Below are 18,812 nucleotides of genomic sequence, written 5' to 3' on the forward strand. Positions count from 1 at the left end.
CCCACTAAACAAATGTTAATTCGCTTTTATAATACTCAAAGCAATACAGCAGTTAGTTCACAGACATATTTACACAAAAGGCAAACTGTACCTTGACATTTCACAGAATGTTCCCAGATCTTACCACACAGAATCACAGTACAATTCAATCACCAAAATCATTTTATTTTCTGTTCATATAAATCTCCAAAATCATTTTGCTATCTCACATAAGGACCTAGTTAATATTATGCTATGATTACAGATTGAAGGGGGAAAGTCATCCTAGCAATATTGAGCACTGTCAAACTCATCAGAGCGAGGCTAGTGGGCACAGTCACAACATATGACTTACAGGCGGAAAAACAAGGTCCCGGAACCTTGTGACAAAACATGAGACCACATCCGTGCAGCGAGCCCAGCTGGACACCACAGCCCTCATGTGAGGGTGAGCGTGGATCTGGTCTCTATCAGTTACTTTTATTGGGACAGATATTTACTAGCACTTTATTTCAGTGCTATGCTTTAAAAGATAGTATAAACAGAAAATATAATCTGAATGATTAAGAAGGAAATTTAGCACTTCTCAAAGGACTGGGGTGAATCTTAAAGACAGTGATAGAAGCAATTAATTTTGCAGTGATTTTTCCCAATGATTTTCAGAAGCCAATGTCCTTTGAACTCACCCGTGCTAAGGAGGGCTGCTCTTTCAGAACTTGCTCACTGGCAAAAAATATCTCTTGGTTCTTACAATACGCGAGAGAAAAAAAATGAATATTTTACTTTCAAGGGAGAAATTTACACAACGATTTGCTGTGTATTTGAGAAAAACCCATGTAGCCACATTATCTGCTGAAAATACCTGAAGCATTTTAAATGCTGATTTGCTAGTTTTATGCTAGAAAAATCTTGAAGGACTTTCTTTCATTCTCAACTAAGAGTATTCTGTGGATATTTAATGACTCTGAAATATACTTTCCAAACAAGCAGCTGCATTAGATATTAACATTTCATAAAATCTCTGTGACATTCTTATGGACTGTAATGTCAAGTCTTGAAAACTCACGTGATGGAACATTCATGAAAATGAAATTATAAGAAAATCACAGTAGTTTCTCAAGATTCGTCATGTTTTTCTAACAGAAAATATGAAAAAAAATTTTCTTTTCCATTTGTGAAGGAAGAAAAATTCCTAAGGCCATCAATTCTAACCTGACATCACAGAACTTTTTTATCCAAGTTTTGCCAGTCATTAATAGCACAGAACCAGAGATCAAATTGCCAACATCCACTGGAAAAAGCAAGAGAGTTCCAGAAAAACATCTACTTCTGCTTTATTGACTATGCCAAAGCCTTTGACTGTGTGGATAACAACAGACTGTGGAAAATTCTTAAAGAGATTTGAATACCAGAACACCTTACTTGCCTTCTGAGAAACCTGTATGCAGATCAAGAAGCAACAGTTAGAACTGGACACGGAACAACAGACTGGCTCCAAACTGGGAAGGAGTATGTCAAGGCTGTATATTGTCACCCTGCTTATTTAACTTATATGCAGAGTGCATCATGTGAAATGCTGGGCTGGATGAAACACAAGCTGGAATCAAGACTGCCGGGAAAAATATCAATAACCTCCAATGTGCACATGATACCAACCACCCTTATGGCAGAAAACGAAGAAGAACAAAGAGCCTCTTGGTGAAAGTGAAAGAGGAGAGCGAAAAAGTTGGCTTAAAGCTCAACATTCAGAAAACTAAGATCAAGCCATCCGGTCCCATCACTTCATGGTAAATAGATGAAGAAACAATGGAAACAGTGGCAGACTTTATTTTGGGGGGCTCCCAAATCACTGCAGATGGTGACTGCAGCCATGAAATTAAAAGACACTTGCTCTTTGGAAGAAAAGTTATGCAACCTAGACAGCATATTGAAAAGCAGAGACATTACTTTGCCAACATAGGTCTGCTAGTCAAAGCTATGGTTTTTCCAATAGTCACGGTATGGATGTGAGAGTTGGACTATAAAGAAAGCTGAGCGCCGAAGAATTGATGCTTTTGAACTGGGGTGTTGGAGAAGACTCTTGAGAGTCCCTTGGACTGCAAGGAGATCCAACTAGTCCATTCTGAAGGAGATCAGTGCTGGGTGTTCTTTGGAGGGAATGATGCTAAAGCTGAAACTCCTGTACTTTGGCCACCTCATGCAAAGAATTGACTCACTGGAAAAGACTCTGATGCTGGGAGGGATTGGGGGCAGGAGGAGAAGGGGACGACCGAGGATGAGATGGCTGGATGGCATCACCGACTCGATGGACGTGAGTTTGAGTGAACTCCGGGAGTTGGTGATGGGCAGGGAGGCCTGGCGTGCTGCGATTCATGGGGTCGCAAAGAGTCGGACACAACTGAGCGACTGAACTGAACTGAACATTCAAATAGCTTTTCATGGTATATCTAAATACCTCAAAAAAGTCAACTTGTTTGTCTCATATCACACGTTTAGTGGCTTTTTTTTTAAACCAAAATCTTCTAGTCTTTAGGTATTAACAAGCCTAGATGTCTTTGAGTTATACTTCTTATCAATAAAGGTGAAGTTCTTCAATGTCCCATATTTGTTATGTATTTTTGTAAGACATTTACTCCTGAACAAATATGATAATCAAACTCAGAGAACACACTTTTATTTCTCGACTCTCCATAGTAACTGCCTCTATGATCTTAGCACCTACAGTATATTTATTCACTATTTAACAAAGTGTTAGGATCACATTATAAATACAACTCTGTCGAAGAAAAACGCCGACTTTCAGAAAACTGAGTCTTTCTTCTTACTCTTGGGCATTTTTCGTTGTTGTTTCTACCTCCTTCCAACTCAGCCTGAACCCGCACTCTGCTGGCTTCAGTGATGACAAATCTGAGCTCGTCCCTCTACTCTCCACCCTCCAGCCCCTCCTCCCTCTGCGCCCCGCCCTCCAGCCCCTCCTCCCTCTGCTCTTCATCCTCCAGCCCCTCCTCCCTCTGCGCCCCGCCCTCCCACCCCTCTTACCTCTGCTCTCCTCTCCACAAACCCCCGGCCCTCACCGCTGCTCCATCCTCTCTGCATCTTGGCCTTTAAATCATCCCGGCCTACAACCATGTCTGCAGACAACTCCCAGATAAGGGTGGAAAATCCAGGGTATGCTTTGCTTTCCAGCCCCCGACTGCTGATCATTTCCACTAGGACACTAAGCAACACGTGAGGATGCAGAGGGGCAGAGGACACCCTGTGCTGCTGGGCAAGGAAACTGCTCACAAAGGTGGGTCCTGAGCTAGCTGCAGAGTAAAGCTGGGCGGTCCACACAGAGATCAGTAAGAGGGGAAGGTGGCTCACAAAGCTCCAGAGTGAGGCAGGTGGTCCACACAGAGGCGTCAGTAGGAGAGGAAGGTGGCTCACAAAGGTGGGGACTGAGCTAGTTCCAGAATAAAGCTGGGTGGTCCACACAGAGGCATCAGTAAGAGGGGAAGGTGGCTCACAAAGCTGGGGCCTGAGCTAGCTCCAGAGTGATGCAGGTGGTCCACACAGAGGCCTCAGTAGGAGAGGAAGGTGGCATAGTCTACAGAGAGGCCTCAGTAAGAGGGGAAGGTGCGCCACCAGGAAGCACAGAATCCACTCACGAAGATGGATGAACACAACACTGACCAGAGTAGAGAATCAATTTAGGAGGAGAAAAGTGAGACGGAAAAGTGGAAAGCTGGATGGAGGCTAACAAGTGGGTGGTCCTGAAAGGCCAGGAGTCTGGACAAATTCTACAGAGAACAGGGGAACTATTAAAGGTTGCTGTCAGGGCGCTTTATAGCTTAATAGTTGCATGCACGCATGCTCTGTCATCGGACTCTTTTGAGACCTTAGGGACTACAGCCCGCCAGGCTGCTCCATCCATGGCATTCTCCAGGCAAGAATACTGGAGTGGGTTGCCATGCCCTCCTCCAGGGGAGCTTCCCAGGTCTCTGGCAGTGCAGGCAGGTTCTTTACCATCTGAGCTACCAGGGAAGCCAAGAATACTGGAGTGGGTTGCCATTTCCTCCTCCACGGGGTCTTCCCGACCTACGATCAAACAGGCCTCCTGGGTCTCCTGCATTGGCAGGCAGGTTCTTTACCACTGAGCTACTGGGGAAACCCTTATACAGTTGAAGGAAGTTCAATCTGACAGTCTTTTACAGAAAGGACTAGAAGTAGAAACTGTAGACCACTGACTGCTATTAAGTGCTGAGCACCCAGACGAGGTGCTGATGCTAGAAACGGGAAGAATGAAATCACTGTTATCAAACAACGTGACAGGCAGAAATTTAAGCAAGAAGAAAGTTATTACCAAAGAAAGAATATAAAATGGCTAACAATTTCTTGATCTTGCAAAAAATCTCCAAAATACCTATTAACACTATTATAGACATTTCAGACTGCTTTTTCCTTCAATTTCTCCCGCATCATTATGTATTTTTTCCTTTTTTAATTAGGATATTTTACTATTACTTTGGAAGAAGCAAAATAAACATAGGTAAATTTTAACATTCTATTTGGTATGCCAAATTAATTAAAACATCTGTATTTCGTGGTTATTAATTCTCAGCACTTACAGAGCCTCCCAAAGTACTAGTGTGATTTTAGTTATATACAGCACAGTTTATTAAAAGTTTCAGTAGTAAATAATCTATACCAGCAATGCTTACTGCTTCGACAAACTCAATTTTATTTCCAGCATTTGCTGATTATACTAAAAGATGTATTGAAGAATGGAAAAAAGGAGATTTTTCACCCAGAATCTTTGTCTAGTTGGTTAAGTGGTCTACTCTCAATGCTTACTATGTACTGTTTTCATTTTATGAGGGGTATTGTACACATGGGGCTTCCCTGGTGGATCAGATGGTAAAGAATTTTCCTGCAATGAAGGAGACCCAGGTTCAATCCCTGGGTGGAGAATATCCCCCAGATAAGGGCATGGCAACCCACTCCAGTATTCTTGCCTGGAGAATCCCATGGACAGAGGAACCTGGTGGGCCACACTCATTGTTTGGGGGGTGGGGGGGGGCATCCTTATTATGGATAGATTCTACCTGAAAACCAATGTTCCTCATAATCAAAATATTCTCACAGATTTGGTTACTTTTAGCATATAATTTTTTTAAAAAATCTGTGATTTAACGACTACCAAAATATACCTCTCACAAATCATGCTATGATAGTTAAAGCGTATCAGAGTGCCTCAGTATCGCCAGGCGGTAAAGTCAGCACTGGCGGTAAAGTCTCCGGGGAAGGAGGCTTGGCGGGGTTTCTACACCACTGTGGCTCAAAGCATCGAACACGGACTCAGGACTCACCACACTCAAGCTGACAGGGGTGTTTGCCTTTGGTACTGGATGGTTATAGAGAGATCTCAGAGTTTCATTCAAATCGTCTTCCTAGAGTAAAACAAAAAAGTGCACTTTATAAATGAAACAGCAATTAAGTAAAAACAATTAAAACTGCTTGACAGAATCATTCGCTGCGCCTACGCATGTCAGACACGTTTTACATACAGGCAGACCCTGGAGAAATGGCGGGCACAGTTCTAGACCACTGCAAACAAGCAAATATAGCAATTGCATGATCTCATCAAATTTTTGGCTTCCTAGATAGCATGTTAAAAAAGCAGAGACATTACTTTGCCAACAAAGGTCCATCTAGTCAAGGCTATGGTTTTTCCAGTGGTCATGTATGGATGTGAGAGTTGGACTGTGAAGAAAGCTGAGCGCCGAAGAACTGATGCATTTGAACTGTGGTGTTGGAGAAGACTGTTGAGAGTCCCTTGGACTGCAAGGAGATCCAACTAGTCCATTCTGAAGGAGATCAACTCTGGGATTTCTTTGGAAGGAATAATGCTAAAGCTGAAGCTCCAGTACTTTGGCCACCTCATGCGAAGAGCTGACTCATTGGAAAAGACTCTGATGCTGGGATGGATTGGGGGCAGGAGGAGAAGGGGACAACCGAGGATGAGATGGCTGGATGGCATCACGGACTCAATGGATGTGAGTCTGAGTGAACTCCAGGAGTTGGTGATGGACAGGGGAGCCTGGCATGCTGCAATTCACGGGGTCACAAAGAGTTGGACACGACTGAGCGACTGAACTAAACTGAACTGAGTGTGTATAAAAGTTGTTTACACTACTCTGTAGTCTATTAAATGTACAATACCATTATGTCTTAAAAAAAAAAATAACAGTGTCGTACCTTAAGTTAAAATACATTATTGCTAAAAAATGCTAACCACCATCTGAGCCTCCAGCAAGTCATAATCTTTTCCCTGGTGGAGGGTCTGGCCTCGATGCTGACGGTGCTGATGGATCAGGGTGATGGATGCTGAAGGCTGGGGTGGCTGTGCCAATGTCTAAAATAAGACCATGTGAAGTTTGCAGCATCAACTGACTCTTCCTTTCGTGAATCATTTCTCTGCAGCCTGCAGCACTGCTGACGGCATTCACCCACAGTAGAACTTCTTTCAAAACTGGAGCCGATCCTCTCAAACCCTGCTGCTGCTTTATCAATGAAGCTCACGCAATGTTTTGAATCCTTTGTTGTCATTTCAACAGTCTTCACAGCATTCGGATTCCACCTCAAAAAGCCACTCTCTTTGCTCATCGATAGGAAGCAACTCGTCTGTCCGAGTTTTATTATGAGACTGCAGCGACTCAGACACGTCTTCAGGCTCCACTTCTGGTTCTCTTGCTATTTCCGCCACATCTGCAGTTACTTCCGCCAATGAAGTCCTGAATTCCGCCAACTTAAAGTCGTCCAACCGGGCTGGAATGAACTTACTTAAGCTCCAGTGTGCATTGATATTTTGACATTTCCCCATCAATCAAAAACGTCCTTAATGGTATCTAAAATGGTGAATCCTTTCCAGAGGGTTTTGGATTCACTTTGCCCAGATCCATCAATACCTAAGGTAGCTGCAGTCTTCCGAAATGTACTTTTTAAATGTGTGGTGTGTGTGCTCAGTCGCTAAGTTGTGCCAGACTCTATGACTCCTTGGACAGTAGCCTACCAGGTTTCTCTGTCCATGGCATTTCCCAGGGAAGAATACTGGAGTGGAAAAAGAAAAAAAAAAAACCAGGGTACTGGAGTGGGTTGCTATTTCCTTCTCCAGGGGATGTTCCCATCCCAGGGACCAAATCGGTGTTTCCTGCATCTCCTGCTATTTTTTTAAATAATATGACAACATGACTTAATAACTAATGAATATAATAAAGTTTAAATAATGATAATAGTAAAAAGTTAAAATTACTCCTTGATCAATGGGCTGAGGAATGAATGGTGTGTTAGCAGGCATGAAAGAAAAAAAAAAACAATATTGTCGTCCATGTCTATCAAAGCTCTTGGGTGAAGGCCAAGTTCGATGCATGAACCAGGGAACTCAAGGCCAGTGCACTGGGCCAACCCAGAGGGACGGGGTGGGGAGGGAGTGAGGAGCGGGGCTCGGGACCTGGGGACACATGTACACCCATGGCTGATTCATGTCAATGTATGGCAAAAATCACCACAATACTGTCAAGTAATTAGCCCCCAATTAAAGAATTTAAAACAAAAAAGCTCTTGGGTGACTAGGGGTATCGTCAATGAACAGTAATATTTTGAAAGGAATTTGGTTTCTGAGCAGCATGTCTCAACACTGGGTTTAAAATATTCAGTAACCACGCTGTCAGCAGATGTGCTGTTAGTCTGTTTGTAGAGCACGGATTGTGCATGATTCTTAGGACATTACAGGATTTTCAGAGGGTAAAGGAACACTGGCTTCGACTTCAAGTCACCAGCTGCATTAGCCCCTAACAAGTGAGTCAGCCTGTCCCCAGAAGCTTTGAAACCAGGCACTGACCTCTTCTCTCTGCCTGTCAAAGTCCTACATGGCATCTGCCTATGTAAGACTGCTTCATCTTCATCTACACTGAAGCCTGTTGTTCAGGGCAGCACCTTCATGAATTATCTCAGCTAGGTCTTCTGGATAACCTGCCCCAAGTGCTGCTTTACCTTGTACTTTAATGTTATGGAGACAGCCTCCTTCCTTAATCCTCATGAACCAACCTCTGCCAGCTTTGACCTTTCCTTCTGCAGCCTCTTCAGCTCTCTCAACCTCCAGAGAATTGAAGAGAGGTAGGGGCTTGTTCTGGATTGGGCTTTGGCTTGAAGGAATGTTGTGACATCTAGTGTGACTGCCTATTTAGACCACTAAGGCTCTCCCCGTATCAGTAATATGTAAGGCTGTTTTACTTTCTGATTTCCGTGTTCACTTATGTAGTACTTTTAATTTGCTTTAAGAGTTTTTCCTTTGCATTTACAACTTGGATAACTGGTGCAAGAGGAACGCTTGCATTTTCCATTTTAATTTTAAAATCAAAAACTTAATTTTTAAGAAACAGGTACAACTAAAGTAAGATTGGTGTGCTAGGATGCAACTTTGATGCAAGATGCAACATTCTAAACGTTTCTCTTCTAGATGGCCCCTGGTCGCTACTCAGCCCATGAAAAATGGGTTTATATAAAATATATAACACATCTACTTCATGGGATGTGCATAACAGTAAGACATGGAACAACAGACTGGTTCCAAATAGGAAAAGGAGTGCGTCAAGGCTGTATATTGTCACCCTGCTTATTTAACTTATATGCAGAGTACATCATGAGAAACGCTGGGCTGGAAGAAGCATAAACTGGAATCAAGATTGTCGGGAGAAATATCAGTGACCTCAGATATGCAGATGACACCACCCTTATGGCATAAAGTAAAGAGGAACTAAAAAGCTTATTGATGAAAGTGAAAGAGGAGAGCGAAAAAGTTGGCTTAAAATTCAACATTCGGAAAATGAAGATCATGGCATCCGGTCCCATCACTTCATGGGAAATAGATGGGGAAACAGTGGAAACAGTGTCAGACTTTATTTTCTGGGGCTCCAAAATCACTGCAGATGGTGACTGCAGCCATGATATTAAAAGACAATTAGTCCTTGGAAGGAAAGTTATGATCAACCTAGATAGCATATTCAAAAGCAGAGACATTACTTTGCCAACAAAGGTCCGTCTAGTCAAGGCTATGGTTTTTCCTGTGGTCATGTATGGATGTGAGAGTTGGACTGTGAAGAAGGCTGAGTGCCGAATAATTGATGCTTTTGAACTGTGGTGTTGGAGAAGACTCTTGAGAGTCCCTTGGACTGCAAGGAGATCCAACCAGTCCAACCTAAAGAAAATTAGTTAGTCCTGGGTGTCCATTGGAAGGACTGATGCTGAAGCTGAAACTCCAATACTTTGGCCACCTCATGGGGAAAGTTGAATCATTGGAAAAGACCCTGATGCTGGGAGGGATTGGGTGAAGGAGGAGAAGGGGCTGACAGAGGATGAGATGGCTGGGTGGCATCACCGACTCGATGGACATGTTTTGGGTAAACTCCGGGAGTTGGTGATGGACAGGGAGGCCTGGTATGCTGCGATTCATGGGGTCGCAAAGAGTTGGACATGACTGAGCGACTGAACTGAACTGACTGAATGTACCCTGATGTGCAAGCTTCACTTTTCTGAACTTCACATACAAATCCAATAATGAGCACAAGAAGGAAGCTTTGCATACACACAGTATTTTCCATTCTCTCTCTATTATGTGTACTTTGTCTTTCTTTATTACGGTGGGAGAATAAAGTAAAGGCAAAAGCAGGTAATCATTTTAAGGGATATGGATATGAGACACATGATTTCTTCCAATTTCTCCTCTAACTTGACTATGAAAACTTAATTCAGATCTCTATAAATGTTTGCAAAAGTATGTACTCAAAACTGCCTATCTGGAATTCTCTCTAGAATGACCTAAAAAGATGGACATTAAAGCATTCATCACTGGACCATTCAGGCAGTGAAATACACCACAGGGTATTCTGGCAGATACTGATGTTGTCTATCCAAAATTCTTATAGTTACATACATTTTTTTGAAGTCTAGCATTTTACACTTGTTGGCAGTTGCTTGATATTGATCAGATAAGGATAACTGATTCTGAAACCTAAATTCCAATCTATTAATAAATAACCTGTGGCACTGAATTAAAAGTGTAAAGAAAAATTATTACACTCATACATTTATTTCCAGCTACTGAACTAATACTATGAACTTAAAATATTTTTCCCCTCTAATTAGCAACACAAATATAGTCTCCCTCATTTCCTCTTCTAAGAAAACCATAGTATTTTCTTTTCTATATACCTGTATTACATACATTCTCAGGGAGCACACGCCGTATAATAAGTCATCAATGAGTTTCTGAAACTAATCAAAACGTGGACAACTAATACGAGTGATGTTGGCTCCACATGTTTACTCAAAAACACAAAGAACCAGAAATTATCATGAAACTGAATTCTGGTTTTGAGTTTTCAATGCAATAGTTGAATATTTCCAGTTATTTCCAGTCATTTTCTTAGGCAGACAAATGACTGAATGGCTGAAACATAAAATTGTTCAAGTGTAAAATTACCTTCTAATGAATATTTCACAGAATTAAGCACATCAAGGGTAGAGAAGGAAATATTTCATACATGCACACAAACTCTGGACCTTTGACAAACACTAAAACACTATTGCTATTATAATAATAAAATCTGATTGCCAAATTATGAGATTGCTCACCCTAAATCTATTTTCTTAATTTATTAATAATACATTGTCTTAATTTATTAATAATGCATTTTTTGGCATTCAGCAAGGGTTTTTATTAATTTATTTATTTCACTTTACAATACTGTATTGGTTTTGCCATACACTGACTTGAATCCGCCATGGGTGTACATGTGTTTCCCATCCTGAACCCCCCTCCCACCTCCCTTCCCATCCCATCCCATCCCATCCCATCCCCCTGGGTTATCCCAGTGCACCAGCCCCAAGCACCCTGTATCATGCATCAAACCTGGACTGGCGATTCGTTTCACATATGATATTTTACACGTTTCGGTGACATTCTCCCAGATCACCCCACCCTCGCCCTCTTCCACAGAGTCCAAAAGACTGTTCAGTACATCTGTGTCTCTTCTGCTGCCTCGCATACAGGGTAATTCTATTTAGTAAAAAGCATCTGGAGTAGTATTTGCTCTGTTTTTAAAGACATTTACATTGAATCTTAAAAGTTGAGTGTTTTACCAGTAATCATGAGTGAGTGACCTAAAGTCCTGAAAGACAACTGCGTGGAGTTACGTCCTAGTAAATTTAAGTAGCTCCAAACAGCGGGATGGTCCATCAGTGTACAAAAGGGGGGGCGGACAAGCCAGGAAGGACTATCGGACTCCAGATCACAAAGCTTCTAACGTGCTAGTCTGCACACGTTTAAATTTCATTCTAAGAAAAGGGAAGGTACTGACAGTATTACAAGAAGGAAAAGGACACAGTCAGGTTCAGGAAGAGCATTCTCAGAGATAAGAATATGGTGGGCTACAGTCCATGGGGTTGAAGAGGCAGACACAACTGAATGACTAAACACCGTAGTTTACGTTTTAAAAATTATCATCCCACAGATGTTCGTTAATTCAAAGCAAACTTCAGTTTCTGTTTTGCATTTATTTTTTTAAGAAAAAAAGGATAAAGATATAAAAATAAATGTTAAGAGCTAAAACTCTTGGAAGGAAAAAAGAGAGCTTCATGACACTGTATTTGAAAATCATTTCTTGACATGACACCAAAAGCACAAAACAACAACAACAAAAAAAAAACACATAAATTATTCCTCTTTAAAGTTAAAAAATTTTGTACAGCAAAGGACACTATCAACAAAGTAAAAAGGCAACCCTTGGAATGGGAGAAAATATTTGCACATGACGTGTCTGACAATATCTGAATATATAGAAAGCTCCCACTCCTCAACAACAATATGAAAATACAGTTTAAAAATGGCAAAGGACTGGAATAAAATATTTCAGCAAAGAAGATCTTTAATAACCAATAAACACAGGAAACGACTCTATACTGCTAATCTTTAGGGAACTACACATTAAAACCACAATCATATACTACTTCATACTCATTAGAAAGGCAATTATCAAAACAAAACAAAAAATAAGAAGTCTCAGGGAGGGTGTTGGAAAACTGGGAACCTGTGTGTTGCTGGTGGGAATGTAAATTCATGAAATGACTGTGGAAAACATTATGGCAGTTCTTCAAAAAATTAAGCATAGAATTACGATACTATTCAGCAATTCTGCTTCTGGGTATATACTCAAAAGATCTGAATACACAGACTCAAACAGGTTTTTGCACACCCATGTTCACAGCAGCTTTGCTCACAAGAGCCAAAGATGGAAGCAACCCAAGTGTTCATCTACATATGAATAAATGAAACGTAGTGTGCGGATAATAGAATACTACTCAACCTTAAACAGGAAGGGAACTCGGACACATGCCACAATATGGATGGAACTTGAAAACATGAAGTGAAGTAAGCCAGTCACAGGAGGATCCGTACTGTATCATTCTACTTACAGGAGGTGGCTATTGTTCAGCCACTCAGTCATGTCCAGCTCTTTTCAAACTCATGGACTGCAACAGGCCAGGCTTCCCTGTCCTTCACTATCTCCTGGAGTTTGCTCAAACTCTTCCACTGAGTCAGTGATGCCGTCCAACCATCTCATCCTCTGTCGTCCCCTTCTCCTCCTGCCTTCAATCGTTCCCCGAATCAGGGTCTTTTCCAGTGAGTAGGCTCTTCGCACCAGGTGGCCAAAGTACTGGAGCTTCAGCTTCAGCATCAGTCCTTCCAATGAATATTCAGGGTTGATCTCCTTTAGGATGGACTGGTTTGATCTCCTTGCTGTCCAAGGGACTTTCAAGGGTTTTCTCCAACACCACAATTTGAAAGCATCAATTCTTTGGTGTTCAGCATTTTGTATGGTTCAGCTCTCACATACGCAGAAGTCTAATGGAAAACCCATAGTTTTGACTAGACACACCTTTGTTGCCAATGTGATGTCTCTGCTTTTAGTATGCTGTCTAGGTTTATCAAAGCTTTTCTTGCAAACAAGGATCAAGTGTCTTTTAATTTAATGAGTTCAGAGATTCAATTTGGGAAGTAAAAAGGTTATAAAGATGTTGGTATTGACTGCAAAACAATATGAATGCACTTAATGGTACAGAACTGTACACTTAAAGATGGTTAAAATGGTAAATTTCATATTATGTGTATTTTACCACAATTTTTAAAATAGGGAAAAACACAGAGCTTACCAGTTCCTTAGTCAAGTAATCTGCCAGAGTATTTAGAAGCTTGTAATATACCTCAAACCATGGCAGGTAACTGTAAAATAATAATAATAACTTAAAAATGTGTCTGTGTGTATATATATATCTATATATGTATATATCATTTAGAATTAATAAACAAGACAGCAAAATAAACATTAAATTTATATTATTTCAAACAGGTTGATCCTGGAGGGCAAAAAAGAACAATACTCACATTCTCTTTACTGTTACAGTAAAATTTTACATATAATTCATTATTAGCTTTCCTAAAATAATCAGAATCCAAAATTCCATTATAAAAGTTATTCATCAGACACTTCTATTTTATGTTACAAACACCTAACATCACTTAGCTCCATTTCATGGTAGGTATAGTCTGAGTGCACCAGAAGCTTCTCTTTGAATAAGCATTTACCACTGATATAAGATGTAACATAAAATAAAAACTTATTTTAAAAAGCTTTTAAAACAAAGACACAATCACTTCTTTTCAAATATTGCTGAATTGAATATATAAAAAATAGAATTATGTGCTTATTAATTAAATCAATTCTTCAGAAACTGATGTTTATGTAAGATGATAAATTTCAAAATAAATAAATATTACAAGTAAGCCTATTTTAAAAACTGTTATTACAAATAGCAATTAAGTATCAAAAACACATATAAGTTAAAATTCCTTTCAATTCATTTTGCTAAACACAAATATAATTAACTTTATGAAACCACAGTGCTAAATCCAAAATCAACTGTACAAAATAAAATCTGTACTCGTTTTCAAATTAAGGTACGTATATTTAAATTTTATCCAAAGGTTTTAATTGCTTATCAAAACGTAAACTTCTCATATATGAGTAAATCACAAAACACACCAATATAGTTAATTATCTATTAACAAATACTAATTTTTTCTTCAAAGAATGACTACAACAGAAAAATTTTTAAGAGAAAACACTTTGATACTTTTAATACACAAATATATACTGACAAGAGTTTCGGTAAATTTTTTAAATTTAAAAATCAATGACTTGAGCTTAGGAACACAGCTTTCCTTCTGCAGTTTTTCAGGTAATGTCTGATTGTATGATGTGACTGTTAATGATGCGTTTTAATCAGGAGTTGCCTAAAGCCATTAGAGAAGAACAGTCAGGTAAACCGTGGTAATTTTACTGAGCAGAATGCTGTATCTATCTACATTTGCTCAGTCATGGCCAACTGGTGCAACCCCGTGGTCTGTATCCTGCCAGGCTCCTCTGTCCATGGGGATTCTCCAGGCAAGAATACTGAAGTGGGTTGCCATGCCCTTTTCCAGGGCATCTTCCTAACCCAAGGATCGAACCCGGGTCTCCAAAATTGCAGGCAGATTCTTTATTGTCTGAGCCACCAGGGAAGCCCGTGTTGCAGGATGCTAGAGGGTTCTTTAAAATGATCATTACAAACTTCTTGTTAAATCTAATAGTATCCTGAATACAGCTATTATTCTCTGTGCCTTTTGTAAATGACACTACAATGACTATAAATGAATGAAAGAACATAAATTAATGAGGAAAGACGAATGCAGCAGAAAGCCACACAGGTGAACACAGGTGAGCGGCTTCATAAAGGCGATAGCAAACAGGGGAGAGAGAACCGAAACCTGGGTGTCAGCGGAAGGGAGAAGCGCCATGAGCCGCAGACTGGCCCCCACGGAGCCCTAAAACGCTGATCTGGGTTCTCTCAAGGGAAAACACCGCAAAGGCCCTGTATTTTCTTGCAGTTGAAACCCACCACTGCACATAAAATGGCTCTAATTCAGTTTTGTGCCTCTATCTTAAATACAAATTAACAGTCCAACCACCAGATATCTGAGGAAATACAGATGTGAATACAAACATAAAAGGAACTCCAAGTAAACAAAGACAATATAGACAGGTGAGAGTTCCAAAAATTGTCATTAATATAACAGCAGGATGCTATTAAACAAAACATAGTCTAAGAAAGGAGAAAGAAGTGAAAAAAGCAATTTATTAGACAAGAAAGAGTTCTTAGAAATTCAAAATACAAATGCTGAAAAAAGTTAAAATCAATAGAAAAGTTAGAAACTACATCAAGAATATCTCCTAAGGACTAAAATAAAGACACAAACTGACGGAAAATAGGAATAAATATTAAAATATCAGCGTATCAATCTCAACTGTCATGCAGTTGACTAACAGCAGTTCTTAGAAAGGAGGGGAAAAAATAAATTTACTTTTAAAAATTACTGGAATATCCCAGAACTTTAGACATGAATCTCCACATTGAAAGTGCCCCTGGGTTAACTATAAAATAAATGAGCCCAAAGAGAATCACAGTGAAATTTCAGAACAGGGGTAGAAAGCACCTAAGACTTTCCAAAGAGAGAACACAGGTCGCACACGAAGGCGTCGAATCCCAAACGTCCTGGAATGCCTCTCTCAACAGCAGCTCTGGGAAGTCAGCAAACACGCCTCCCAAAGGCAGAGGATATACCCCTTGCAATCTAGAACTCTCTGCCCAGAGAAACTATCAGTCAAGTGTGGAGACAGGCTGAAAGCATTTTCAGTCTTTCTGGGACTCAAAAATTCACCTTCTGCATAATATTTTGGGAGAGCAACAAAATGGAGGATTGAGTAGAAATGAGGAATATGCGGATATACAGACAAGGAATCGGATCCCAGGGAAGAACAGGGAAGTCTAAGGATGGGTGTGCCAACACCTGGAGAGCAACCAGTCCAGACGGAAACAGGGGTGAGGGACCAGGGAAGGATGTGGTGGGCTGGGGGTTACAACAAGCCGACAGCTTCATGCGGGAAAACCTGGGTGGAACATGTGCCAAAGCTCTGACAGCTTGGGGGAAATCTGAAAATCAGAAGTTCATCAGTTAGCACTGGTAATCCCAATATGGTAGCTCAGCTGGTAAAGAATCCATCCACCTGCAGTGCAAGAAACCCCGGTTCGTTTCCTGGGTCAGGAAGATCCCCTGGAGAAAGGACAGCCTACCCACTTCAGTACTCTGGGGCTTCCTTGGTGGCTCAGCTGGTAAAGAGTCTGCCTGCAATGTAGGAGACTTGGGTGTGATCCCCGGGTTGGGAAGATCCCCTGGAGAAGGGAAAGGCTACCCACTCCAGTATTCTGGCCTGGACAACTCCATGGATGGTGTAGTCCATGGGGTCGCAAAGAGTCGCACACAACTGAGCAGCTTTCACTTTCACTTTTTAACTCTAATGCAGGCTTCCCTGGTGGCTCAGCTGGTAAAGAATCTGCTGCAGTGTAGGAGACTCGGGTTCGATCCCTGGTTTGGGAAGATCCCCTGGAGGAGGACATGGCCACCCACTCCAGCATTCTTGTCTGGGGAATTCCATGGACAGAGGAGCCTGGGGGGCTACAGTCCATGTGGTCGCAAAGAGTCAGACACAACTGAGAGGCTAACACTTTCAAACTCTTAACATTTCAGATGGTTAATCTATTTTCTACCATATCTTTCACTTACAAAAACAAACAAACAGAAACACAACCTTAAAGATTACTGTTTTCAGATTACCAATTCAATACCCTGCGAATTACCAATCACATTCTTTATACTCACTACAATGCAAGGAAATAATGTTCATGAGGGATGGTCTGCCAAGACACATGGTAGTTCCTAGATACACTAGAATCTCTTTCATTTGTAGTCATTTCATAGTCACATTTCAACTTTCAATGGCCTGAAGAAACTGGCATTTCAAGAAATTTTCAGCGTGTTATACAGTTCAGATCTCTATGCTCAGATAAACTGAGACCTAATCTATGCAAGGAACACGCTGGTCCTGTTTTTCTTCCTGCTCTCCAGATCTTAAGATAAAGCGAGATGCCCTGACTTTAGCTGGTCTGCATATCCACTTACTAATCCTTCCATTGTTATTTCACCTTACTCACATAAAGTGGAACCTTGTTTAAACCTCCTTCCTTGACCACTATAAAAATAAGATATGTAATAAATATCTCATAATTAAAAGTTATTGCAAAGTGAGAGAATCCTTTTTTGCCCTAGACCAAATTTTCTGCTTTTTCTCATCTTTACATTATTACTTGACATCGGTTATCGTCAACTTTCAATTTCCTTTCAAATTATGAAATGAACTGGACCCCAATTTTTCATTAAGAAGCTTATACAAGGGTTTCCCTGGTGGCTCAGCAGTAAAGAGGCCACCTGCCAGTGCAGGAGACACAGGTTCAATCCCTGATCCAGGAAGACCCCACACGCCGCGGAACTAAACCCGTGTGCCACAGCTGCTGCGCCTGTGCTCCGGAGCCCAGGAACCGTGAGGACGGAGCCCGAGCCCCAAGGCAGCTACTTAAGCCCGCGGGCCCTAGAGCCAGGCTCCAGGGCAAGAGGCGCGGCTCCAAGGAGAAGCCCCACACCACAGCTGGAGAGCAGTCTCCGCTCTCCACAGCTGGAGCAAAGCCCACACAGCAACGCAGACCCAGCCCCGCCAAATATAAACAAACAAATGAAACTAGTTTAAAAGAAAGAAGCTTATACGAAATATATATATATATTTATTTGTAAGATTATGGACCTGTTTTTGAAAATGAAACAAAATGAATGAATAATTAACAGTTTACTTTAAAAAATTTAACAGTGCTAGGTATTTGGGAGTTACTATTACGCTTTATTATCTCCAAGAATATGTTCACTGAACTGCATCCTGACCCCAAGCTACGTCTGCTCTCTATACAGGGCACGGCGGATTCTGTTCTCGTGTTGATCCAACACTTGACTCTACCATATTCAGATCATTGCTGGACAGCAGGATGTTTTATAGCCGCCTCTAACATGACTTCATCTGTAAATCAGACTGTCATAATTTAAAAAGACTAGCACAACAAGGTTTCCGCCTATGGATACGTCCCCCAGTCATCCCTAAGGCTCCATCATGCTTAGGTACTTCCTTCTGGACAGTAAGAGTTACAAGTCAGGTCTATGTCCATCTAGAAGTAGAGAGCAGAATCTAAATATGAGCGACTCCTCATTTATTGGAAGGACAGAAAACATTGATAAAACCTCTTAGGCACTCACTACGTGTATGAAAATACACTAGGCACTTGACATGCGTTCTCCCACGTAATTCCTATAGTAATACTGTGATGTGTATCTGACTAAACTAAGGTAAGACAAGCACACTCAGGGCCACAAAGCTACCAAACAGCGAGCCTGAGACTAGCACTCCAACTGAGCACCAGATGCTCAAGGCGCTAAAGTCAAGTCTCTCATAAAATTTATTTGTTTAACTAATGTCCAGAGCAGTATCTTTCTTTCTGCCTTTTATATTTTATGCATATGCACAAATTACCCAGCAGACATACATTGCGATTTGATTCTTTCACTTAACACATCAGTCATTCCTTCCGACTGTAGATTTTAGTACTGCTTGTTACATTCATCACTACAGATAAAAATCTCTGGAAAGAATATGGCCTGCAACATGGCACAAGATCTCTCCTCAGACAACACACCTCTAGCAACATCTCAGTATATTTCCATCCATAAGACTGGCAACTCGTAGCCATCGTCTAGCCAACAT

General features: G+C 41.0%; 1 protein-coding gene across 1 annotated transcript in view; it reads right to left on the reverse strand.

The window, feature by feature from the left end:
• The window catches only part of DENND1B (DENN domain containing 1B), a 214,897-nt gene that overhangs the window by 77,981 nt on the left and 118,104 nt on the right, over nt 1–18,812 (reverse strand). Inside the window, exons 6-8 of the mRNA XM_068985972.1 lie at nt 13,228–13,297; nt 5,328–5,408; nt 666–725 (exon numbers count right to left, since the gene is read on the reverse strand). Of these exons, the coding sequence (XP_068842073.1) occupies nt 666–725; nt 5,328–5,408; nt 13,228–13,297 (211 nt within the window). The remainder of the gene's footprint in view (nt 1–665; nt 726–5,327; nt 5,409–13,227; nt 13,298–18,812) is intronic.

Source organism: Capricornis sumatraensis, chromosome 14 (genome assembly GCF_032405125.1).
Source record: "Capricornis sumatraensis isolate serow.1 chromosome 14, serow.2, whole genome shotgun sequence".
Classification (NCBI taxonomy): Eukaryota; Metazoa; Chordata; class Mammalia; order Artiodactyla; family Bovidae; genus Capricornis; species Capricornis sumatraensis.